Here is a 27,565-nt window from a genome sequence, read left to right as displayed (position 1 = left end):
AAAAAACGTCATAGTATGGCATAAAACGTCAAAAATACATCATAGTATATTAAGAAATAAAATGTCATAAAAACATCATATTATGGTAAAGCATGAGACGAAATAACATACTATATTAAGGCATAAAAGGTCATATAACATCAAAGTATGGTATGGTAGAAAAATGCCATAGTATAGTTAGGCAGAAAAATGCCAAAAAACGTCATAGTATAGTATGGCATAAAACGGCAAAAATACATCATACTATATTAAGGCATGAAAGGTCATAAAAACGTCGTAGTAAAGCAAGGCATGTGTCAAAATAATATAATTAGGCATAAAAATGCAAAAAAACGTGAAAGTATATTATAGCAGAAAAATGCCAAAAAAACGTCATAGTATAGTATGAAATAGAACATCAAAAATATATCATTGTATATTAAGGCATAAAAGGTCATAAAAATGTCATAGTATGGACAGGCATCAAACAAGATAGTATAGTAAGGCATAAAAATGCCAAAAAACGTCTTAGTATAATATGACAGAAAAATGCCAAAAAAACGTCATAGTATAGTATGGCAGAAAACGTCAAAAAAACATCATAGTATATTAAGGCATAAAATGTCATAAAAATGTCATTGGATAGTCAGGCATCAAACGAGATAGTATAGTAAGGCATAAAAATGCCAAAAAAAATTTTTATAATATGACATAAAAATGCCAAAAAACGTCATAGTATAGTATGGCAAAAAAAGTCAAAAATACATCATACTATATTAAGGCATAAAAGGTCATAAAAACGTCATAGTACAGCAAGGCATGTGAAAAAATAATATAATTAGGCATAAAAATGCCAAAAACATGAAAGTATATTATAGCAGAAAAATGCCAAAAAAACGTCATAGTATAGTATGGCAAAAAAAAGTCAAAAATACATCATACTATATTAAGGCATGAAAGGTCATAAAAACGTCGTAGTATGGTCAGGCATCAAACAACATAGTATAATTAGGCAGAAAAATGCCAAAAAACGTCATAGTATAGTATGGCATAAAACGGCAAAAATACATCATACTATATTAAGGCATGAAAGGTCATAAAAACGTCGTAGTACAGCAAGGCATGTGACAAAATAATATAATTAGGCATAAAAATGCCAAAAACGTGAAAGTATATCATAGCAGAAAAATGCCAAAAAAACGTCATAGTATAGTATGGCCAAAAAAGTCAAAAATACATCATACTATATTAAGGCATAAAAGGTCATAAAAACGTCAGAGTACTCCAAGGCATGATACAAAATAATATAATAAGGCAGAAAAATACCAAAAAACATCGAGGAATAGTATGTCAGAAAAATGCCAAAAAACGTCAAAAATATATCATTGTATATTAAGGCATAAAAGGTCATAAAAATGTCATAGTATGGACAGGCATCAAACGAGATAGTATAGTAAGGCATGAAAATGCCAAAAAAGATCTTAGTATAGTATGGCATGAAATGCCAATAATTCATTATAGTATATTAAGGCATAAAAGGTCATAAAAACGTCATAGTACGCCAAGGAACGAGACAAAATAATATAATTAGGCATAAAAATACCAAGAAACATCAACGAATAGTATGGCAGAAAATTGCCAAAAAACGTCATTGTATAGTATGGCATAAAACGTCATGAAAATGTCATAGTATAGTCAGGCATCAAACAAAATAGTATAGTAAGGTATAAAAACATCATAGTATATGACTTGCATAATGGCAACTTAGAAATCAGTCTAATTAGCAAGTGGATAGTCTCCAATTATTTTGAAAATAACTTGTGCCATGCACAAAGAGCCAATTTATTGTTCCTTATTAGTGGAAGTTCTACATTAGAAAGCAGAGAAAGGGCCCCCTGCTGTGAACATGAAAATGGAAACCTCTCCACAACTTGAATCATCCAAACTGGCAGGACGTGATGACAGATAAGCCAGATGAAACAAGGAAGCAATAAAAGATCAAATACAGTAACGCAGAAAACACAAACTAGTAAGATATAAAAATTCATAGTATAGTAAGGTATAAAACGTCATAGTATAGTAAAGTATAAAACAGTCATAGTATAGCAAGGTTTAAAACGCTGTAGTATGTTAAGGTATAAAAAGTCATAGTATAGTAAGGTAAAAAATGTTATAGTATAGTATGGCATAAAATGTCATAGTATAGTAACGTATAAAATGTCATAGTATACGACTTGCATAATGGAAACTTAGAAATTAGTCTAATTAGCAAGGGGATAGTCTCCAATTATATTGAAAATAAGTTGTGCCATGTACAATGAGCCAATTTATTGTTCCCTATTAGTGGAAGTTCTACATTAGAAAGCAGAGAAAGGGCCCCCTGCTGTGAACATGAAATTGGAAACCTCTCCACGACTTGAATCATCCAAACTGGCAGGACGTGATGACAGATAAGCCAAAAGCTTTGTTGCTGATAGATGAAACAAGGCAGCAATAAAAGATAAAAGATAAAATACAATAACGCAGCAAACATGAGGTGCTCTGCATCTGTTCACACAAGCCAACACAACCCAGATTATAACTTCTTATCATGTTCACCTCTAGGACTGAAACAATAGAAACATCTTTAGTCATGAGAGAAGATGTCAGACTGACACAGATTAGTTGAAGGATTGCAGGCTGAGTCTGATCTCTTAAAAGGTTCAAATAAGGTGTGGAAACATGCACGAGATTGTTCACTTGTCTGATGGAAGATAAAATTTTAAATCTCTTAGAAATGTCTGACAGCGGAGCAGGAGCTTAGGGACGCCTTCTTCCTCATGCAGCAACTATAACTGCACCCAGATCGATTTGATGAAGCTGCTGAGAAGACTGACTGTACATTTTACTATGTGAAAACCAGTCCTGATGATTAAAATGGAAATTCTGGGAGGACAAAGCTTCCAGTGAGGCTCGAATTAATGAGTGTGCTGAAAAATCAATCCACATGTTTGGATATTTAATTGTTTAAGTCATTAATCAAGCAGAAAATGCAAAATGTTTCCTGGTTCTAGCTTCCCTAATGCAAGAATTCACTGTAATCATTGTAGCCATTTTAAGATATAACACTTTAGGAATTTTTATTTTGTCAAATAAATCAGTTTAACACTTTTCCTAATCACAACGGCACCGGGTTTGAATCCTTTAAACTGCTGATTCAGCTTCAGTTTCTATGAGGGAGAATCTCATTATCACTTTAGTAATTTTCCAGATTGAGGTTAATGTCTTCCCACTTTGACAGAGGAGGATTCATAGAGTCTTTGAGGAGGAATAATTAAGTGTCACACAGTTAAAGGATGATGAAAATGACCTCAGTCATTTTAAGAAGAATACTTAAAATATAAAAATATAATATAAAAAGGGTCCAGATAGTTTGTTATTATGGCTTTTGCATGCTAAATCTCCGAATAACAGGATTGGATGGATTGAATATCAATAAGTAAAGCAGAAGAAAGATCAAGGTCAGAGGATGTGACTGTTTCACAACATGTTTGGTGAAAGAGAAAAATATTTCAACACTTTCTCACGTCTCTGTACGGTGAATCATAAAGTGAGAGGACTGATACTATATTGTACAAGCTGCTGTATATTAAATTAATCAAATAACAGCTGATGAGGGATGAACAATTCATCAAAATAGTATTTAAATCGCAATAAGTGTAATATCTGATTAAGAGGATCTTAAAGTTTTGAATAAAGGTAAAATGTGTCAGAACAAACATAAATGAAGCATTGTGGTGCAACAGCCTACAAATGATATTCTCCAGATGTAAAAGGAACCACCTTGTTTGATACAAGACCCAACAAAAATCACATCATTTTTATGTTTTTCAGTGAAAATGAAATTCAAAAATGACCATTTCAACTAATTATGCAATATGACCTTTTTTTGCATATTCTTCAGCCCTACAGCTGTTTAATGTGATTATCATTTAGGGCAATTCAGTTACAAAATGAGGCTGTAAATTACATATTTAACTTCAATCCTTTGTTGAAATACATGCATTTCATGGCCTGATGGGTATTTTTTTGGGTATGAATTTTAAGTGTACTTGCTGATTTAATGAAAATTCTGATGCTTCTACTTGAGTTGAAGCTTCATTAACTGAGCATGTGTTGCATACAGAAATGATACTATAGACAGAAGGAAACAATGAAGTGTACAATTGGATAAACATGAGGAAATTTAAGTCATCAAAATAAGGTCATGACACCTATAACTGGACCTTTTTAAAATGTATTTGGAGGAAGAGGAGGAAAAAAAAAATCAAATTTAGACAGAAAAAAGTTCAAACGTAAATGTATCACAGTGAAGTCGTTTATCATCAGCGTTTAACACGAACAGTCTCGCAGAGTAAGCTGCTGATGTTTTTAATGTGTCACACACCTGTCCGTCATCATCACTGCGCATTAACATTTTGTTCTGACTCTGTGATAAACGGGTTTGAGAGCTCACAGTAAAGACAGCCATGTTAACATCAGGAACATCTTGCTCGTGGTGTAGTGGTGGAGAAGACGCTAAACTTTCCCATACTTTAAAGAGCTATAAAAAAGGAACCAAAGTGAATGCTGATTTTGAATGTTTTTTATTTATCAGTAACATTCTATAAAGAAATACATTCACACTCACAGTATGATACAGGACCTTTTACATAGTCTGCTGCAAAAAACAAGATATGTATAAGACAACTTATTGATCTATAGGTTGTATTCGTTCTGCGGGAGAGGTACCAGGAGCTGCTGATATCTACTACGACTAAAACTGAAGAGCTGTGACATTTTTTCAACACGTCTACTGAGAATTAATTCAAATAAAAAGTTCCCAAACTTTTAGTGATCTGGGGCCTCTAATCCCTCGACAGGATGTGAAGCTGACAAAAAAATAAAATAAAAAAAAAAAATGTGTAGAAAGGGGGAAACCCCGAGACAGAGAGGGGGAGGGGAGCACAGAAAACTTGCAGATGTAAACAATATATAACAACATATTCAATGTGTACGTTTGCTTGTTTGTCCCACAAAGCCTGGGATGATAATATTTCGTGTTTCCTCGCACTTTAAAAAGAAAAAGAAAAGAAAAAAAGAAAGGAAAATAAAGTGCAGTTAATGGCTCTGGTCATCCCTTTCACTTTCTTTTTCTTGGCTTTGATGGTTCACCTTTCCAAAACTATCATCCACCAATACACATGAACAAGATGTTTCTGAGTATGGCTGTCTTACTGAATGAAAAATGAAACTCAAATAATAATAATAATAATAAAAAACAAAACATTAAACTGAAATGAAGCATAGTTTTTTTTTTGTTTTTCACAAAAGGTCCAATAAAAGCAAGCAGTGACATGAGCGGAGACATGAGGTGGAACGGAGCCATCAGGCCACATTAACTGTAATCTTTAAACTTACCTTCAGCTAAAGTGTAAATACAACAATGTGTGTGATTCATGTCTGCATGGACGATTAAGATGGGTCACTCTCACATGCTGCTCTAAGGCGGGATAACAGCAGCACGGTGAGGATTAACAAACATACAGCCCTTTAGGATTGTATGGATTCAATTAATAAAAAATTAAAAAATCTAAATGTTCACCATTTTGACAGACGTCACCAGAACGCTCTCGTCGAGCGTTCCTCTCAACACAAACATTTACACTACAGAATGTGCCATCAGCCACGTGGGTTCATCTTAAAACAAGAACAACAGTGAACTCTAAACATGGTTTAGAGCACCAAGTTGTGTCAGTTCTCATGAAAGCCCTATCAAGCTGATCTATATTATGTCTGAATATAATATACAAGACAGGAGAATAACTTGTTAAGCAGGATTTTCCCAGCCCACACACTCTCTCAAGTCAGACCTCTGACTGTGAGCTGGTTTCCTGAAAAGGTGAAGAATAAAATTTAACGCTCATTTACCTGCAAACTGGCTTTAATTTTTTTCCTTTGAGAGTTGAGGAAAAGAGAACTGCTGCTCAGTTCCATTCAATATCATTAATTCTTCAGCTAATGCAACTCTTTTGCAATCACTGTGGGGGAAAAAAAGCTCTGTCAGCTTCGTTGGTTAGGTAAATAAACATGTGACACAAAGGCACTTTGTATCTACAAATGGAAACCCAAGCGACTTCCATGGAAAAAGGAGCCGATAGTATAAATAAAAAATAAAAAAAAAAAGTTGAATGAGTTGAATCAAAATGTGCACTCGCACCACCAGCAACTTCATACCGTCTGTCCTGGCCTGCGTGCTCGCTGTGCTAGCTGTAGATTTTGGTGGCGTCTGACACAACCACAGGGAGTCACCAAAGTCAGACTTTGTTCAATTCCATCGTTAGGGGCTTTAACCTGGAACCTGCTCAGGGGCAGAGCGGCTCCGCCCCGGCCGAGTTAACCCTCAGTGGGTGAAGCCACAGAGAGGATCTCTGTCCACAGAACCAAGTGAGCTGCAGTAACAGGAATCTCCTGCTTGACCCTCAATGCGAGGTCTAACACCATCTTGAACAAAATCTTGATCAATGTCGAAGTCACAGAGCAACGATGTAAATGCAAGAACAGATGAAGCTGTGGCCAAATAAGCTTCTGCCCAAATTTTTTATTCTTATTTTATTGAAAAATGGCACTGGCAGTGTATTCTGTGTAATTTGATGTTTAACTGTGAGAATCTTGTCCTAAATGTCATTAAAGCTCTACATCAGCTGTCAGAGGAACTTAACATTTCCCCAACATTTCTCTCTGAACTGCTCGCCGTCTTGGACCCTTCAGTAGTTTACAGACAGGTTTAAATTCTGAAACTACTGCTCCCTGTAAGAGTAGCTCTGCCTTTGAGAAACTTGCTGTTATTGGAAGTAAAACGTAAACAGCTGATGGAGCACTGGTGCTGAAACCAAAGCTAATCCAAATCAGGACACAGAGACACAAGTGGAGAAAACACAACCTGACTCTGACTGCTTTACACTAGTGTTTTGTAAGTTGCTGGCAGTGTGTTTGCACTTTATGGGATATTAATAAAACCAGTAAATCACCTGTAACTGAAACAACAAACTGACACACTGATGGCACAAACACAAGAAGCTAAGAGGCTGATCCAAAATTAATTATAAATTTTTTCATGCCAGCCTGTTGGAATGAGACCCAGCCCCAACAAAGTGGGGTTATTTGACCTCTCTGGGTTTTAGATTCGGTACAAAAAAAAAAAAAAGAGTCCCTTCAGTCTGTTTGGTTGCTTTTTTCTTTCTTTTTTTGGTTTCTCCTTTGATCCAATTTCAATTCAGATAAAGTTTTATATATTTGTTAAGGAACAAGTGAAGACAATAAAATATTTCCACACTTACATTCAAGTGCTTAGAGGGTTATATTGCATCATTATCTTGTCTGACTCTACTCTAGACTGTAGCCACTGGACTTGCATTAAGCCTGCATGTTTAAGGACACGAGATGAATTTACTGTAGAAAGAAAAAAAAAGAAAATCAAACTCTTGCTGTCCTCTAGAAAATATCTAAGCGCTTTAGCGTTGATACTGTTTATCATTAAATATATTCTGAGTTACAAACAGCGTTTCTAAACTGCCTATCAAAACAGTAACCAATTCACATTTAAGGAGCAGGAAGAGCACAGAGGCACAGAAGCTTATTGCTGCCACCGATGTAAATATATGTAGAAATACTGCACTTTGATATTCACATTGTTTTACCCAGGCTAGGATCTGTGTCGGGGGTTAAACCACATGCAGGCCAACGGGTTTGGTTAAGCCGAATGAGAACTAATTATCAGGTTGTATTAGAGAGGGTGTTAACATCGGCCTCCGCGGTAAAGTGCACAGTCCACACAAGAACATTTGAGGCTTCATTGCGACAGTTTTGCGATTTGTGAGGAATCCTTGCATTGCAGTTAAAATGGCCGAAGAGAGTTAGCTGTGTTTTTTTTTTTTTTTTTATGTAAACAATGGCAAAGAGCCACAACTTTGGAAGTTCAAGTGTTGTCTGTTTTACCCCAGGTGGGGTTTATCAGTACCAGGGCTGAGCGATGATGTTTGGATTAAAGTAGTATTCATCAGTCACTGAATGTGTGTGACATCATGTTTATATATTTTTAACCAAATTAATGAGGACTAATTGATTGATGACTACGAATGACTTAAAAGCTACTGAACGAGCCTGAGGAGGGAGGGTCAGGGTTATTGGATATCAGAGAAATCACAGCTCTGTTTGTACAACATGGAGCTGGATCATTAAAGCGTCTGAGTAACAGGTTGTTAGATGAGATGAGAAATAATTACTGCAGGATCACAAACTGATACCAAAGGCTACATCCACTAATTAACCTCTGACCTCTACAATGAAAGGAAAATATAAATATAGCAACAAAAAGTCATGAGAAACTGTACGCTGATGATTCATGACAGCCGTGGTTTTTAATTAGATCGCCTGTGTATTAACGGTTTGAACCAGCGAGGGACAACTGCTGTGTAAATGGTGAAATTCTAACATCACTCAGCCCTCATTAGTACCAGCCACGTTTCATGTTCTTTACACTTACGCGTTTTGACTTCGGCCTCGTTGTGTTCATATTGCTTTTTAGTGCCAATGGAACTAAACCATTTTATCCACCTGTGTTCCTGGTCGGACACAGTGAGTATGAAGTTTTTGTAGCTTCATTTTTTTATACACTGAAAAAAAAAGAAAGAAAAGAAAAAAAAGAAAACGAAATCTGTGCCTCACCATGAGTGTATACTTCTATAGCCTGCGTAGTGAGACCTCTGTGTTTTAGTACCTTGCTCAAGCCATTTGATCTCTACAGGGAATGTAACCCCAAACCCCGGCAGAGTTAGTGTCGTACTCCACCCCAGGGAGCTGTAGGAGACTCAAACACTTCTTCCAGCTCACTTGCATAAAGGTTTGTTACCACAGGGCAGTTGAAGTGATCACGACCAAACCCAGTGTAACAAGCCAAAGCTGATTGCAGTGAATTCGGCATGTTTTTTTGTTTTTTTTCCCGACCACTTCACTGTTGCACCTGCAATACCTGCATTTCTTCCTACTTTAGTCACAGAAGAGCACCTTTCATTATATTTTATACTTACAACAGAAGCACATCTAATCTGCTGACTGACGATGGGAAACAAAAACGAAAAAATCTGACTGATCATTGGTTTATAAAGCCCCACTGTGGGGTCTGTGTGGCAAAGGAGCTCCTGACTGGAGGTCAGGTGAAAGCAGAGGGGGAGGGGGTGGGGGCAGGTGGCTCCACAGTGTTGGGTCCTCATGGTAGAGACTCCTCTAAGACTTGCCTGCGCTGGCCAAAAACGGGACTGAGCCGAACAGGTCCTCTGGTGGGAGGGGCTTGGGGGTGGAGGCAGCTGGCTGCGATCGGTCCGTTTCCACACTGGCTGTTCTCTCCACTGGCTTGTCTGTAGGTAGAAGGTCACAGAGAGACGATACTTAAATGCAATCCTCCATTCATGTTATCTCTAAGTTTGGTACTTTACCAATAGAATATCTTTACATGTTGTTAAATCTGCAATTTTCTTTTGTAGAAATTCCACTGAGCACCGACTAAAACAGACAAAGCGCTGACACTGAACACTGCTGATAATATAACCTCACTGGTGGACATAAGGGGAAAAGTAAATCTCTTTATTTATTTGAAGGAGCATCTTGTGTAAAACTGTTTTGAGCAGTAAATGATGAAGTAAAGAAAAGAGTAAACAGGTCACTTGCTTGCTCTGAGCATGTCAAACTCCCGGTCGATCAGCTCCTCCTCAGTCAACTTGGAGAAGTTGTCCTCTCCGAAAGGGTTCCAGCCCGACATGTCGGGGGGGTTACTGACTGTGCTGTTGCAGCTCTGAGAGGGCGGGGTGATCCCGTCTGAGGCAAGAAGAGGGTTCCTACTGTGGAGGGAGGACAATAAAACACCACGTTACATTTAGGATTTTCCCCGCTGCACACAACTTTGTCACAAGGAAGAGACTACGTTATACTTAAAATAAAAACCCAGACGGTCAAGAGATTTTCTGCTCCGGGGTCGAGGAGGTTTGTCCAGGAAACAAAGGTTCAGACAGACAAATCTAAATTAATACAAAGTGATAAAAGTGGAGATTTTAATACTTTTTTCTGTCACTTTGGCACCATGCAAATAAACACAGATTTTCTTTGCTCAAATTTGCTTTTATATTATGTTCCTGTCTTTGTTTTAAATAATAAAAACATCAGTAAAGACAGCTGTTACGAAGTTAAAGTTTATTACATAAGAGAGAAATAAGAGATAAAAAAAATGGAATCTTGAAATAGGTATCACAATTACAAACCCAGGTTAATTGACTCCATGATTTAGAAACCAAACTTACTTAATAAACTAAAAAGCCAAACAAAAAAAACAAAACAAAAAAAAAGCCACGAAATGTCACTGAATGCGCCAGAGAATTTCCAGTATGTGGAAAATGTGCAAAGAGTTTTGACAAAATGTAAAACTTCAGTGGGGTTTTGTCACCTTATAACAAGAAAATGGTGGTATTTGAAAAGAAATATTTTCACCGTATTTTGACATCTGGTTTGACAGTAACTTATTTAAAACCTGAGTATGCTGTGACAATGTTCAATTCACCATTATTTAGTTTTATGTTGAAGATCCATTGATATGTTTAACACTGCTGACCAGTAAAGAACAGGATCCAACATAATACCAATACTTGGATCTGGTTTCATTTTTAACGAGTCACCTTCGAACTAACACGATAAGTTCAGGGGTAGTCACCTGGGGTTAGTGTACGAGGGATCCACGGGTGATAGCCCCCCCATCTGGACAGTTCCTGCTCCAGTCCCAGCAGTGGGTGTGGTCGTGTTAAAGGAACCCAGGGGGATCTGGAACTCAAGAGGGGAGGACATATAGGGGAGAGGCTGCTGAGTGGGATGATGCGGCTGCTGCTGATGTTGTTGATGATGTTGGTGGTGATGCTGCTGCTGCTGCTGTTGTTGTTGTTGTTGTTGTTGTTGTTGCTGGACAAAAGCCTGTTGGTACTGGTGCAGCTGTTAGGGACGGAAGAGAGGGAGAAGAGGGGGGAGGGAATGAGGGACGGACCTTTGATTTCATGGCGCACAATGACGGCAACAAGATGATGAAATGTTGTTAGAAACCAGTTCTGGATTTGGAAAGCTGGGGACACAGTGGAGGGGAGGGATGAGGGAATGAAAGTCAAACAGCACGTAGGACACAAAACTGAACAAACGAACTTCCAAATGCAACAAGGATCACCTAACACATTGGCTGACAAGTTTGAAGCTACTTTTTGTGCCATTTTGAGAAAAACACAGGTTTCACACAAAGTACTGAGCAAAAGTTTTAGGCACGTCTGCGAATCCCTTCTGCAGCAGGACAACGAGCTCGAACACACAGCCAGAGTCATGGAGAACTACAGTATCTTCAGTGACAAGAACAAGGGCTCCTGGCAACAGATGGTCTGACACTGAGACAGACTGAATCCACAGAGGAGAACTGGTGCTGTATTAAAAGGCAAAGGGAGGTCTGAATCTGAAAACAAATATTAGATTTGATTTAGGATTTTTCTGCTTCCTGTTTACTGATAAAGAAAAACTGTTCATGGAATTATCATTGAAAGCATCCTCACTTTACTTTTAGTGCCTTAAAACATTTGCACAGTACTGTATGTTAGCTGTTCTAGATAACATGTCAGCAAAAAAACTCCCTATTTTCCCAACAAGAAACAAAAAAAATGAGGCCCCTTCTCCATTCGAGAAGTCATAAAGATCTCTCTCATTTAAAAACCCATCATCACTGGTTTGTTTTAGCTTGGGACTATACCAGAAGCACCATGCAGGTCTCTGAATATAACAAGGACTTTTTATGTGAATTCTCTAAAGATTAAATGAGTCTCAAGTTATCAGTCACTAAATCTGTTGTTGTTGCTCCATCTTCTACCACTTTATTCCATGTTCTTTTAAAAGAAAGCACATTACTGTTGTGCTTTTAACGAACTGTACCGATAAAGTTGATGTTCTGTTATTAAACCATATGACAAATTTGCCGTCGCTTAGCAAAGCTTTGTCATGAAAACAAGGCGCAGGTTGAAGTTCACTGAGGAAATGCTGCTTTTTAAACGTTCAGCAGGTTTCTTGGGAATAAGAACAGTAATTATGAGAGGTGCTCTCTTGTCCTGTCTGTGAACTGCTTCATATGTCAGGATGCAACGCAGAGGAAACTGCTCGATTTCACCCTCTGTTCGATCCCCTCGTGGCTTCGCTCAGACCAGATTGCCTCTGAAATAAAACAGATGGTACGCGTTCGGTGGGAAACGAGACTAAAAATTGCGCCGCCCTAACAGTGTGCATTTGGAGGACCTGTGTTTGTGTGTTTGATTCAGTAGCTGTGTAAATACTAGTTTTTTGAATATTTGGACAGAGTCAGTAGGAAGTTTGAGCGTCTGCTTCCAATGCTGCTTGGCACAGACGTGGAGCGATTCGACTGAAGCGGACTGGCTGCCAGTGTTTGGAACAGAGAGAGCAATTTTAGGCCATTCTGACATTAAATGAAAAATTCAGCTCTGTGGTGTTTCACGCTGCGTCTCCATGTGTTTCGCCGTCATTTGCTCAAACTATTTATTGCAGTTTTGGATAAAATCTTCTGTTCTGAGATTCTGTCATGATTTTGAGATACGAGCAACCTTCGAATGCTTCAATGGCTTGAACGCTAACAAAAGTATATTCATTTTGTTGGGTTTCCATTTTAGCACAGATAGAAAATCAATCTCCAGCCTTGACAGGTTTGGTACCAGATTCAGACCTGTGACAGAACTCACCATGGCTGCGTACTGAGCCTGAGCCTGAGCCTGGGCCTGAGCCTGAGCCTGGGCCTGTGCAACCTGCTGCTGGTACATCGGCTGCATCATCATCTGCTGTTGCTGCTGGAGCAGGGCCTGCTGCTGCTGAAGCTGGAGAGACTGCTGCACAGCCTGTTGGTACTGAGGAGGGTTGTGAAGAGATTAAAAATCTCAACATTTCCTCTGATGCCAGCTCCAGAAATCAACGGCCAGAAAAAGCTGTTGAGCAGTGACTTTGATTTGTATATGTTTGTGTTGGATGTACCTGGAGGTATTGGAGTTGCTGTGCATTTGCATGTTGTTGCTGCACTGCTTGTTGTTGTTGTTGTTGTTGTTGTTGATGATGATGATGATGATGTTGTTGTTGTTGTTGTTGTTGTTGTTGTTGTTGTTGTTGTTGTTGCAGCTGCTGTAGACGCAGGTCGCCAGGCTGTAGCTGCTGCAGGACTCGGTGCTGCTGACTGCTAGGCTGGGGCTGCATGGACGGCGGCCCTGAGCCAGGGGTGGGAGCTGAGTGGTCAAGATGAAGGGATGGATTTATTACTTTGAACATCACATCAACACAGACACCTAGAAGAGTAAACTGTAAAACTGTAAGCCTTTGACACATCCAAAAAAATGTACAAGGGATAACACTTAAATGTGAGTGATTAATTATGTTTTTGAGTAGGGTGGGAGTTTTCTGAAAGTACCATCTAAAGTCTTTGTCAAAAGTTACAAGACCTTCAGGCAAATTTAGCATTTGGTTTTCTCCAAACGAACACACTGTATCTTCATGTTTTATGGATTCATGTACAGTCATGTACACTGTGTAATTTCTCAGTTTTAAGTTTTATTTTCTTTTTGTGTAGCAATAAGAACGCAGCTGCAGCACAATGGAAACTTCCTCAGATGTAAAATATCAGTGTCACTCATGCTCAGCAAACCTTTCTGGCCGTTGCTGACGGGTGCTGAAGGCATGGTCATCTTGACAGGGGTGACGGTGTTGGCGAGGGGCAGGACGTTGCTGTTTGCTGCCTTTGGCCTCTGTCTGGGAGCTATTGATGTTTCCGTAGGGCCGACAGAGTCTGTTATCCTGGAGGGAGGGAATCAAAAGTTGCGGTTTGATTTTCTTTGACCGATTCCAATGAACTGTGTCCCTCAATGCCAAGGTGTACGTTTGCACTTTGTGCGAACCCGATGTCTGATGTGTTGTTTGGCTTTTAATTTATTCCTTTTCATTAGCCTGAAGAAGAATATTTTTTTAAAGCTTGAAAATTATAATCATCAACCTTGAGTTTTCTCTTATGTTCTATTCTATACAAGTTATCATCATATCAATTTATTACCAGTACTAGTTTGTACATCATAAAGAAAAATTAAGATGAGAAAACTCAGCAGTACCTGGCTTTTGTCATGCTTTTCTTAGCAGCGACCTCACTGGCCGTTAGAGGCTCTGGGAGCGACGTAGGGATGGGAGAGCTCTGGAAAAAGAGCAGGAGAATTATGTTAACAAGAAAATGACTGCAAAGGATGAAGCCACGCTGATTGCTTCGTTCCGGTGACTTACAAAGAGATTTGGCACTGGACAGTCTTTTCCAGCTAACTTGAAGGCAAAGTAGGACACTTGGTAAATGTCTGGTCTCTTCTCCTGGTCGGGTTCGAGCATATATCCTGGAACAGACAGAGGTCATTTTATACAGCATGCTGTGCAAAACAACACTAGATGATTTATTGCAGTTAATGTGCATCTTCTCTCTTTTGCCACTTGGTGGAGCTGTTGGTCAAACAATTAAAAAAGGAAGCTCCACCACAGCATACATTTAGGGAAGTGAAAGAGCTTGAAAGCAAACAAGGCTGCCATGACTGACAGTCCATGACTGGTTCAAACAGGCTGAGCTGTGTAAATGCAAGTTCCAGTATATGCCCAGATGTATGTCGAACACATTCAAAGACAAACTGTTTTGCAGACACAAAAGTCAAAAGAAGAAAGCTTTGCAACTCAAAAACACGCCTTTTACAATTGTCTGATTCACTAAAACAGTGATTGTGAGGTAGTAATGATTAAACTACACATTCTGACATCGTCAATCTGTGTTAAACTGCCCCGACTTACTGATTAAGCAGTGCAACTTGAAGGAGAATTTGGAGTTATCTGGAACAATAAAGGTTCCATCACATATGGCAACTTGACTCTCCCCAAATGGAAGTGCGAAGAAACACAGCTTGTACAACAAGCATCCAAGTGCCTGTGGAGAAAAAAGAAACAGTCTTGAAAAACACCTGAACCCAGTGACTTTCAGTGGTGAGTATCGCTTCAAATTTTCAATGCCTGCGCCAACACGATACGCAGGTTTAGATACCTCATCATACTGCCCCATATACTTTTTTCAATTTCTTTCTTTGAGAATTTAGAACATGTCATTGCTTAAATATGATACAGGTTTAAACCGGTAATGATTCAAAAGTAAATATCTGATCAACAGAGTACGAAAGATTATGAATCTATTTGCATTTGATGCCAATTTCAAATGCATGATAGTTGTTGATAGTTGGTGCATGTGATGATGTTTGGAGCTGAAAAAGAATCAAGTTTCGCTATTCAGCTCTGGTAAATATGCAACAGTTGAAAAGATACACACTGAAAAAGAGAAACTACAAGAAGACCGGGGTGAGAACTTCAGGTACTTCCCTCACTACCTTGAGACTATGAGGATGCAGCCACTACTGAACTATTTTTTTTTTTAAGTATATTTTTTGGGGCTTTTTATGCATTTATGATAGCACAGTAAAGAGAGACAGGAAATGGGGAGGCAGAGAGAGGGGGAACAACATGCAGTAAAGGGCCGTCCGATGCGGGATTCGAACCGGGGCCGACTGCAGCGAGGACTGTAGCCTCTACATATGGGGCGCCACTCGACGCCCCCACTACTGCACAATTTTAACTACGTTTGCTGAATTACTACTAATGGTTTCTAATTTATTGTTTAACTTGTTTCGAATCAAGGAAGAAGAAAAAAACAATCCAAAATCAAATTTTAAGTTTCACTCTCTCTATGCACCGATGAGTCAAAACATTATGACTACTCACAGATGAGGCGAAGACTGTGGATTGTATCATAACAACGACTTCCTATTTCAGTTATGAACCATCAGTTATGTGATGTAAAACATATTTTGTAGTTTAAATCATTTTCCATGGCTTCATAGCTCGACTAACTAAAAAAAAAATACAGCACATTAAACCAGCTGCCTGTTTTAATGTTGTGGCTGATTATTACAGACAACTATAGGTCACTTAATGTGTCAGGTACAGTTTGTTCTAGGGGGAAGTGAAGTCCTGACCCTGGCACCAACTGAGCTGCACAGGACTGCTTAGCAAAGAATTAATGTTCCTTATCTCACCGGCTAAAAAGCGGCTCTTAAAAAACAGGCCCGGAGTCTGCTCCCTGGGCAATATGACTGTCCAAACAAATCCACATGCAAAAGTGCTCTGCTCCCGAATCTTATATTCAGTTGGCGCTATATTTGGCTCAGGCATCTTTTTTGCTGATGATGCATTTGGAGATGAAAGAGACTTTGGAATTAGCCACAGCATTTAGGGAATGTTTTCCTTTAAGCGCTCTAATCTGAAGACAGATATTCTTCACAGTTCTCTGCTCAACAAGCTAATCCAGTCTGATATTAAACTCCTAATCCGAGTCAGACAGCACATCCGCCTGCAAACCCCCAAAACGCATGAATAAATGCATATGACATTTGTGCAAGGCACAATGTATAAAACAGCATTTTCAAACACGTGGCTAAACATAGAACGGGAAGTGAAAACACAGGGGGGTTGCTGAAAGGAAGTAGGTGCTTTTTGTTGTTCTATGTCCCAGTAGCTGTCATCCTACACCCAGAGGCCTACTAAAAGCTTCTGTATGATAATTTGCAAATGTATACATGCACATAACTATAAGTGCAGACTGATAAATGAATCCAAAGTGGCAGGAGCATTAAAATATTTGCAAAAGCTATAGTTGTTGGCTGGCAGATAGACAATTAACCTGAGCCACAATTATCACAATTAGATTATATTATGCTGCCTGATCCCTGCAGTGCTGTTGTTGTTTATATACATTTTACATTATACTTCACAGTAAAAACATCACAGCAGTGATCGTGAGTCACAGATGTAAAATGACCGAACATGAAAACGTCCAAGCAGAGTGCAAACTTTTATACGCAGGGGTGTGTCCCATCAACAGCTACATCTTTCTATGGTGGCCGTTTTACCTCCCTGGGTTTGGAGTGCATCAATTTACACCACTCCTCAAAATGGCTGCTGTCCAAGCCCTTCTTCTCGCCTCTCTGCCTCGCACCTTCAAATCAGCCGAGGCCCGTTTCACACGAGCTTATCGAGGTCCTCAAGTGAGCCTAATTATCTCAAAACGTGGAGAAAATAGAAGAGGAGAGGCAGCGGGGAGGGAGGAAGAGGATGAGATGGAGCCCTGGCTTTGTTGTGAATGATGTTGCTCAATGTTTTATGAGGGAAAAACACTGTTGGAGAGCTGGTGGAGGCAAATAGCCCAGGGCGAGCCAGGAAGAGAGACACAGAGCGAGAGAGCAAGGGAGAGCGAGAGAGCTGAGGAACCCGTCGGGGCAGAATGACGCCCAGGACACTGCCAGGACAAACCAGCCCTGCAGGGTGCATAACTAACACACACACACACACACACACACACACACACACACACACACACACACAAACACAAACACAAACACAAACACAAACACAGTTCACAAATGCAAAGTAGTATCTTACCCATATATCAGCTTTAGTGGTGATGGCTTTCCCTGCGTACAAGTTAATCATCTCCGGAGCCCGATATGACAGGGTCGTGTACCTGTGACATACAGCAACAAGAAGCAGTCAATGGCTGCTCGATGGTCACGTGACTAAGCACCAGCAGAGCAGGGTCACTAAATACACAGTCGAGTGTATTTATGCAGGTTTGAGCACAATTGTGAGGTACTTTTAATGTTTCTTTATCACATTTTAAAAAGGAAAATAATGTATTTTAACCCTAGTGCAATAACTGATTTTTTTGGCCACTACCTTCACCTTTTAAAATCATGACAAATAAAACATGACAAACTTGTTAGCAAACATTACAGAAACAGCAGTTATCTTTCCAGCCACCTAACAAATGTAAGACCATTATTCACTGTTTACTCTACCTAAGGGAAATACCTGGCTCTTCAGCTGCTAAATGCTCCACCATATTTCTTCTACCACTTTTACATGTAGTGGAGTATTTTTGCATTTTGGTTTTGTTACTTTTGCTGTAGTAAAGGTTACTGGTTTCCTTCATGACTGCTGAGCACACGTTTCTTTGATGACGCAATGTGTGCTTCCTGTTACTGAGGCACAGAAAGAAAAATGACCAGAATCTGCCAGCAACGGTTGCCTAGTTCATCTTTCAAAGTAACAGGGGGGGAGCCAAACATTTCATTTTGCTTCCCTTTCAGTCATTCTGATAATGATCAAAGCAGCTGGTTGTGTTTGGAATAAAGTCAGCTGAGTTATGAAAATATGAAGTCACCACGGTTCAGAGGCCGGATGGTTTCTATATCACCGCTGTCATGGAGGAGGAGAGTTTACACACGGTCATATACTGCTGATAAGCGCCACACATTGTCCTTTATTGCCGCTGTAAATGTGGGAAAGTTGACAGACCAGATCTGAGCCGCCTGCTCTGATTTGGCACTACGCAAATAGAATACAAACACACCGCACAGCCATTGTAAAGGTGGTGTGACAATAAAGGTTCGTACACCATCATCTGCATTGGATCAGCAGCAGTTTGCAGCAGCAAGTTTATTTATGGTTTACTTGCATAGAGTTATGTGAGGCGATGGTAGAGCTGAGGTATTCTGATCTGCTCCCAATGTGACTTACAAGCTTATTCTTCTGCTTTGCAGACACAAATAAACAGAGCCAGAATTGCAGCAGGTTGTGTGGAACACCTTTTTTAACAGCAGTCTGGCATCATGCTAAATTTGGTTTGGTAAGGAGTATTCTGCCGGCTTTACAGTGGAACGAGCTGGGTGTGAATGTTAAGATACAGGTAACCTCAACCACATCTCCTAGTTATGGCTCCTCTTGACTGAACAGTCCGGGACACTGTGGAGAGCCGGCAACTAAATTGGACTATAAATCTATTTTGTGCTTTCCCGTTTGTGTTCCCACCAAATTCAAAGGAGCGTGAAGTTGAGGCACACACAACCAATACATTATTACAAGGCAAAACCTTCGTTTATGACACAATTATGGCACAAAGCATAGAGTTGTAGAATCCTGAATAATTTACTATTTTGTGTTGATGTGACGTTAGAATTAATGCTGGAAAGGAGATGTAGAGAGTCAGGAAAGGACTGAAAACAACAGAGAAGTTGAAGGGTTTTTTTTATGTTTCCTACCTATTCTTCAGTCTTTGAATGTAACTGCATTAAAACCGTCAGAAAATAAGGTTAGGCATAATTAATAATTCTTTCTTTCATTATGTCTCTATTGTTGCCTCACTTTTCTGGACTGGTTGGGAAATCTGCTTTGCAACTCAGTTAAAACCATCAATAACATTGCAAGAAATTCCCACCCCACAAATCTTGTTGTTGTAATCTAGATGCATTAGTTTGACTAGTCAGTAGCTTGTGTTAGTGTAAAATCTGCTTTGACGGATCCTAAGCCATCTACTATCTCAATACTATCTCAGGAGTTGGGGGGCAAGAGCTAAACCTTTAGAAAGCATGTTCCTGCAGTTAAAATGCAGATAAAGTTTCTCAGTTTCTCCATATGGTTCCTCTGGTGCGAACAGACACACACACACTGGTCATTTTTGGCAGTGGACTTACACGACAGTGCCAACTTTAAACACCACTTTGACAAGTGAAAAAATAATGTTCCAGGAGCCAGAACACAGAAGCAGGTCAATATTATAACTTAATCAACTAGTGGCATGAATAACATGAAAAAAATAAAACCACTTACTTCTTAATCTCGTCCTCCACAGCAGTAACTCCATCTTTATGTGGCAGTAAAACCTTGTGAGTGGCACTTCCAAAGTCACACAGCACATAATTTCCCTGGTCATTCAGCAGGATGTTTTCAACCTGGTGAAGGAACAGACAAAGGTTTTAGATTTTTAATGAAAAGTAAAAGGGCTGCTGCCATTTATGCATTTTGCTCTAAATTTGATGTGCAGAACTGGTCTGACAATGGCCCCTATGAAAACTCTGCATCCTGCACAGTTTAGCAAAAGCTGCGGTCGCGATTGAAAGACATCATTCAAAATTTTCATCAAAAACTGTGACCGACCAACTTTGTGACTGACAGACGACCAACCAACAAGCCGAAGCTCATCTCCAATTGCGTCATTATGGGCATGGATGACAATTAGTGGATAATGTTGCTTGTAAAAACTCACAAATCCCACACCCACACACAGAACTGATTTAATACACAATGATAGAGTAGTGAGACAAGCCCTCATTACAGTAATTCTGCCACAGGAGTCTCAACACAACTGTTCTGTGGCCTGAGAGACAGAAGGGAAATCTCTTCAAAATAACAAGTCAGTCTAAAGAGAGATCTGTTTCTTATTTGTATGTTATCAGATGCATTTCGTTTTCGGGTTTTCAGGCCATGGTTTTCAGTTAACGCTTTTATTATAGGGGTACAGCAGGGAGATTTCAAGCTTGAGTAAAAACATAAAACCAGCAAAGAAGGATGTGAGTAATGACTGAAAGATGGGAAACAAGTAGCAAAAAAAAGAAGAACAAAGAGACAGAAAACAAAGACACAAGGAGGGAAAACAAAAGTGCAACAAGGTCATAAGATGCAAAATGTAAGAAAGAAAGCCAGTAAAGTAATTTGTAAGAGATGTGAAACAGAAGAAACCAAAAAGAAGATAGAGGAGAAGATTTGTCAACTGTCCAAGGGAAAAGTGAACTAATGAAAGCAACAGAGACTGTCTCAATACTGTTGACGGCTCAGGGTTAAGGGGCTTTTTTTGCACTCTCACTTTCCCTGGCGATGCGTGACTGGGACTCCATGGTCTTTTGTGTCCCTGCGATGTTATGTAAGCCATGTAGGCTGAACAGATAGACAGTGAACAGAGGACAGGCCTGTGGAGCTGAAGGAACCGCTCTGTTTAGAGGTTTGTCCAACTGGACAGAGTACAGCAGCCCACAGATGGGGGCACTGAGGAGAATTCAACTAGGGTGGGAAATTACCACCGGCCTCCAAAATGAGGGTAATGCTGGCTCGTAGCCACCCTTAATTTGAAAATCTACTCTAAAAATCAAGTTGGCTAAAAGCTAGTGAGGAATTACAAGATGAACCAGCTACAGTTGCCTGTTCAAAGAGTAAGCCGGGCGCTCTGGCAGCAGGAGGTGTGGGAGAAAGAGGAAAAGGAGGTGGATGAGCGAAGACCAGGGGGGTATCAGCCGAGAGGAAGGGGAGGAAATAAGAACAAGCTGGCAAAGGAAGTGGGGGAGCACAAGAGGAAGCAGAGGAGTTAGAACAAGTAGTGAAGTGAAACCCAAGTATTCTTTTTTCTGCTGACCAAGCAGATTAATCACTTAACTTTATAAACATCTGACGTCAACTTTAACTAGAGGCCATCCTGCAACGAGATCACACCAGCAGCGACGCATGTTAACACGCTGACGTTCTACCACACCTATGTTCTCTCAAAACCTCCTCTGTGCTGGTTCCTGCTACAGTAGGTGTCTCCAGCACCACAGTATGCAAGGATGACACACGCGCACACACACACACACACACACACACACACACAAGCGCACACACACATTGACTCACAAGGTGAAAACAAAACCAGCCATGCGCCGTTACTGCTGGTAATAGACAAATGTGCAAATCCACAAGTTCCTCCTTTTGATGTTGTTGACATCTTTGACAAGTTCTGAAGTGAGGTGCACTGCACAAACAGAACTGTATTTCCAAACACTTAGGGGGATTTTCAGACATCTTTTCTTTTTGTTTCTGTTGAGGAAGTTTGTAGGTGACACACTTTTCTTTAACCTCTCATTATATGCCTGCTCTTGCTTCCAGGAGTATTTGTTTTTTTGCTTTTTCCAAGACCTTTTCAGACCTGCTGGGTGTTTAAGGACAGCGAGTGTGGCAACAACATTGCCCTGTCAGACTAACATCTACAAGCTACTGTCATATTGGACAGAGGAACTCAGAGTAGGTCAGTAAATTGGTTTTAGTGTTTTCCTTGAGGGAATCACTTTAGGGGGTTGCATTTACTGATATTTTTTGTCAAGGGTTAAACTTAATGCCTAAACACTTATTTGATTAGTCACTCAGCAGATTATTTGACGGCAATAAATGATTTCGGTCATTTATTAACCAGAAATATCTCAAAGTCTTTGGTAGCAGCTTCTGAAAGGTGAGGACTTGGTGCTTCTCTGTTAAATGTCTCTGTAAATTGAAAGTCTCTGGGTCTCAAACTGCTGGCCTGAAAAAACAAGCAATCTGAAGCTGTCACAGGCTGTCAGGAATTGTGATGGGCCATTTCTGACACTTCATAACCAAAAAAAAAATGATCCATCCAACAAACAGAGGAACGATAGAGGGAGGAAAGAAAGAGAGGAAGCTTCCCGTCACCTTTAGGTCTCTGTGGATGACGGGCGTCTTGCATTGGTGCAGACGGGCCACGGCCTCACAGGTGTCACAGAAGATGTGAAGGACCTCAGCCTCACTGAAGCCCACGTTCAACCGCTGGTTCATCTGCTTCACCACCTGACCCGCTGCAGGAGAGAGGTGGAAGGACAGATTAAGGACTCGACACACCTCATCAGTTCAGGCTGGGAAACCAACATCAGCCAACATGTTTGGTGTTTTGACCCTCTCAGTTATCTTGTGCAAGTGTGTTTATATTCACGCCCTCAGGTTGGACACGACCTGATTAAGATTCAATATATCGTACACAGTATCTAAATGCTTTAGTCTTTTGCTATCATCACTGTAAGTTAGCCAAGGCTATAGTTTGTGTAACCTTAACAACAGGCCACGAACATTGGAAAAAAAGGAAATGCCATGTTGTTTGAGTACATGATAGTTTTCTTCTGCTTTTAGCTCACACGCAGCATAATGTTTCAGGAATAACATATACCAGAAAATTAAGTCAAAAATGTTAACATAAATTAAACACATAGTCATGTAATGGCTTCACCTAACAATCTGATTATTCTCAGTAACCAGAGTAATGTTTGCATATAAACTTGTCCAATGAGGGCAAAACCTCTCAAAATAACCTTCCAAAAAAGACAAGCTGAGCCAGCGAGCAGCCGAGATCAATAGAGAGGCCACATAGAGGACAGGGGCAGTAACACAGCATTAACTAGTAGATATGTTAAAATACTAAATAACAGACTTTTGTTCATGAGCGACTTTGACTATTAACCTCATAAACTAAATGTAAATAGCTGGTGAATGCTAGAATTGATCTATTAATCAATGTGCACAAAATAAAGTTGGCTTCTTTTTTGGCAGGCGTTGCTGTAACTTCCAAAAAGGCAATGAAAAAATGAAAGAAAAAACTCAAATTTGCAAGAAAAAAAATATGAAAAAATGTCCCAGTAATCCTAACAAAGCCTGACCCAAGTAACAATCAGCAGTCACAAATATTACATCAGAAACAACACAACCTTAATGAATCTGACACATGGTGGTCATGTCATGTGTGTATTTTAAAAACAAAGAGGCCACACCTTTACAATACTCCATGAGGATCAGGACCTCCCAGACGCTGTCCGACACCGCACTGATTGTGGAGTCCAAGTAGTTGACTATGTTCTTATGGCCTGACAGCTCCTTCTGCAAATGGCATGAAAAGATGGGAGTGATCAGGACAGAAAGACACAAAGAATTCAAAAATGTACTAAACGGGAAGAAAGGAAGACCCCACTAAAGAAGATAGAAGCTGTGAATCTCAGAATGTAATTGTTGAGGACATAGGTCCCACTACACAAAGCACAAATACAAAGTACATACATGGATTGCTTAAATGCACTATTGCCCATTTCAGTAAATGTTGACGAGTGTTCCTGTTTGGACTTGTCATGTTGTTTCTGCTGTATTTGTTCAGCAGTGACAAGTTTCTACTGAAAGTACAATTTAAAAAGCAGCATTAAAAACTGCGGCCCTGAATAAAGCTCTACTGTTTCTGTCATGTCTTTTTAAGTTGTAAAATCAACAACAGATGTAAACTGCATTAAAGCGGACAGAACAGTCAGTCATGTTAGAGGAGTTAAACATTGCATAAAAGTTGCAGTCCACCAGAAAGAATAAAGATAGCAGCGTAAATCTGTGAAAACCACATCCAAATAATCAAACGCTCACAAAAGAAAAACTGCTGGTGATTACATCCTTAGAGAAGACATCCCAAGCAGTTCAACATCCAGCTGAACTCAGTCCAGCCTCAGCTTTGCAGTCAAGCTACTGTGTGGCAAGAATGCGTTTTGTATTCTTTCATGTTCTTACGCCATGCTGATCTCTTAACTCCACTAATCTTTCTTAACTTGATTGATTCACTGGATTAAAGTGTTTGTGGTCGTTGGTTGTTGAAACACAGCACGAGACCAGAAGACTGCTGTGTGCTGTGGAAAGCGACACACCTAAGGCAACGTCCCAAAAGGCCAGAACTGTCGATGTTTAAGGTCAGCTGTGTGTGTATGGGACTGTGTGGGTGAGTATTACACATTGTTCCAGCAGATGAAGCAGTCAACAGACACACACAAAGCTGGCCAAACAGCTCAGAATGAGCTGTTCACTGACACACTGGGGTCAAACGGTCAAGACGAGACATCTGCTGTTGTGCAAGTCCTATATGTCTGGTAGGTTACAGAATAAATGAGAATATATAACTGATAGATCAAACGTATTTGTCAGTGGGCCAGGTGCATTAATACAATGTCACTCAGCACACAGCCAAAAAGATTTTTGCTCCTGCCAGACTGGGAATGCTGGAAAACAGGATGGGTTAGGCAGATGGAATGAGGATATTATATGCATCTAGTTTTATGAGAGCACGTGTCTTCATGAGGGCTCAGTGGAATTATGTGCTTAAGTTAAATACCTGAAAACGGAGAGTCTTCAAGTTCAAATTAAGAGTTTGTTCTCCATTCAAGAGATAACTGGAAGGAAATGCAGCTAAACCCAAGCATTAGTTTGACCCTGCAACTGAACGGTGGAATATAATAGAGTAAATGAAAACTAACGTGCGGTGAGCATATTCAAAATGAAAGCTCTCTTAAAAATAAAGATAAACAGGAAGACTTCAGCTTAGATGAGAGATAACGTCTCTAACTTTCAGCGTGTACTGTGATGGTGCTCTCACCATGATAGTGATCTCCCTCTTATAGACATTCAGGTCTGGGACGTTGTTGACGTACATCCTTTTGAGAGCGCAGCGGACGCCGCTGTGCGTTCGAGCCAGAAACACCACTGAGAACCCTCCTGGAAAAACCAAAAGATGACAAGTTAGCATTACATCAGCAATCTTCACTCTTCTCATACACGGAAATTATTTTATAGGGTAATGGTTATGAGGGTTCAGACAGAGGCGGACTATGTGGGAGAAGCTTCTAATTGACAATTGCTAGATTTGCCTCTTTGCCTCGCATGAAAAATAAACCTCGGCTCATATTATTTCATGACAGCAGCAACTGCAAAGACATTTCAGGGTTAAGATCCACACAGCCAATAAATCATTTCTTTACATGCACGTGGTTAGTTTCATCTTCCTCCCAAACATCTTATTTTGCCACAAAGATATCTGTTGAGATCCCATGAATAAATATTTCCTGCCCAGTTTCATGTCCAGTTGTGCTGCTCAGTGTACGCAAGTGCAGATCTTTTAAAAACCAATGACGAAAAATCAACAAATAAAGTGTTATCAAAGATTTATTAAGGGTCTCCAAAAGCTGATATTTTAACAGCAGCTAACTACCATCCATTTTCATGGACAAGTAGTCTGAGCTCATTTAGTTTGCACTGGCCAAACTCCAACTGGTCTAATCCTGGAGTGAATGAAGCAATTTGCTTTTTAAAATGAAAAAGGTTTTACAACAATGAAATATGAAGCTGAAATTGCCACGGGTGAGTGGAGTTCTGCTGTTACTCATTCAATATTTTTCACATTTCGTTATGTTGCAGCTGTTTTCTAAAAATAAAAATAATAATAATTCAAGTGTAGAAACATCTCAAAGTTGATCAAGAGAAATATTTGTTTTCACTTTGTCATTATAGGGTATTGTGTGTAGATTAATGAGGAAAAGTATTTATTTTTTTTATTTTAACTTCAGACTGCAACATAACAAAATGTGAAAACACTGAAGGGGTCTGAATAGTTTCCGAAAACACTGCAGGAGTAGACCGTGTTGACAGAGACCAAGGTGTTTAGCTGGGTGCCAGTAGCTGTTGTCACTGTCCTGTGTGCATCTCTGGGTGAAAGGACTGCGTCTCATTAGACGGGGTTCACTGAGTCACTGAGTGGTGGGCATCAAAGTCCACCGACCAGAGAGGAGAAAGAAGAGATCTACAATGGCATGCTTGTTCCCTTACAAGTCACCTTAGGTCATCTGAAAAACAGCGTGGATTTGGATTGGGTACGAGCAGGAGGGGAGGGAGGTGAAAGTGACCAGCGGGCACAAAAGCCGTCATTGAAGAGTCCATCAAAGCTACTTTTAAACAAATGTGGGGACAGTGCAACACAAAAAAAAACCCAAGTACAAATAATTCATGCAGGTTAAATCTGTGTTCCCATGGGAACAGTAAATAGAAGACAGCGGACCTGAAAGTCAGGTAAATTCAGGTAAACATAAACAAACTGAAGCATAGTGTTTGCTTGTATGTTGTCACAACAGTGTGAGTTACTGTGGCACACATTATCAGATTAGATGGGGTGATTGATGCCATTTTGCAGCACAGAGGAATAAACAGGCAGCTAACGAGACAAAAGGCCGCTTGCAACAGCAGAGCTGCAAGTCATACTAAAGCAAGGAAGAGCACTCGATAGTATAAATGAGAAACCACCACGAACCACCAAAGTGACAGCACATTCTGACTGGATGTAGTGCAGTATATTCCGTCTTATCTAGTGTTTTACCTCATTTCAAAAAACATCCTTTGGATAAGTTGCATCAAAAGTCACAGAGATGTTAGATTAGCACCTCTGCTGCTGACAGTCCTAAGGTCAGAGTTAGCTGCATATAGACATTAGACAAACAATAAAAACTAGAACAAACTCCGCCAACCAGTCAAGTTGCAGTTACACCTACGTCTGACCTGACTAATGTTGTGAAGAAATTTTGTCATAGCGTACATTGGCCCTCATTTATCAAACGAACGTACGGCAGAAAATCGTGCGTACGACCATTTCCACGCAAGCTTCGGCATTTATCAATTTGGACGTGAGCGGAAGCTACGATCAGATCTCACATCAGGTCTAAGCTCGTGTACGCAAGTCTGAGTCTGGATTTGCGTTGCAGAAAATAATTATAAAACAAACCTCAGCATAAACAGTCACATATTTAGAACAGATCAAAACGGATTCTTAAAACGAATAAAACAAGATAAAAAAAATTTGAATTTTAAAAAAGCCCACGTTTTTTACTGATACCACTTTTTTGTACAATAAAACAATATGATAGGCTAAATAGCCTAACATGACATCTAA

The 27,565-nt window shown here is 39.8% G+C and overlaps 1 protein-coding gene across 2 annotated transcripts in view; it reads right to left on the bottom strand.

Annotated features, from left to right (window-relative positions):
• Positions 1-27,565, bottom strand: part of bmp2k (BMP2 inducible kinase) — a 56,109-nt gene that overhangs the window by 11,216 nt on the left and 17,328 nt on the right. The window contains exons 2-15 of one of the 2 annotated variants that reach the window (XM_023414424.2): positions 25,226-25,344; positions 23,598-23,703; positions 22,492-22,634; positions 19,849-19,970; positions 17,623-17,704; positions 14,932-15,064; positions 14,386-14,489; positions 14,220-14,299; positions 13,763-13,911; positions 13,102-13,346; positions 12,816-12,977; positions 10,757-11,028; positions 9,724-9,893; positions 9,294-9,413 (exon numbers count right to left, since the gene is read on the bottom strand). In XM_023414424.2, coding sequence (XP_023270192.1) covers positions 9,294-9,413; positions 9,724-9,893; positions 10,757-11,028; positions 12,816-12,977; positions 13,102-13,346; positions 13,763-13,911; positions 14,220-14,299; positions 14,386-14,489; positions 14,932-15,064; positions 17,623-17,704; positions 19,849-19,970; positions 22,492-22,634; positions 23,598-23,703; positions 25,226-25,344 — 2,007 coding nt within the window. The remainder of the gene's footprint in view (positions 1-9,293; positions 9,414-9,723; positions 9,894-10,756; positions 11,029-12,815; positions 12,978-13,101; positions 13,347-13,762; positions 13,912-14,219; positions 14,300-14,385; positions 14,490-14,931; positions 15,065-17,622; positions 17,705-19,848; positions 19,971-22,491; positions 22,635-23,597; positions 23,704-25,225; positions 25,345-27,565) is intronic. The other variant, XM_023414425.2, reaches the window with a different exon arrangement.

Source organism: Seriola lalandi, unplaced genomic scaffold (genome assembly GCF_002814215.2).
Source record: "Seriola lalandi dorsalis isolate HSWRI2012SDOR001 ecotype SW California unplaced genomic scaffold, Sedor1 jcf7180002054524, whole genome shotgun sequence".
NCBI classification, from domain to species: Eukaryota; Metazoa; Chordata; class Actinopteri; order Carangiformes; family Carangidae; genus Seriola; species Seriola lalandi.
The sequence above is the reverse complement of the archived record's forward strand: the minus strand, read 5'-3'. Positions and strand labels throughout refer to the sequence as shown.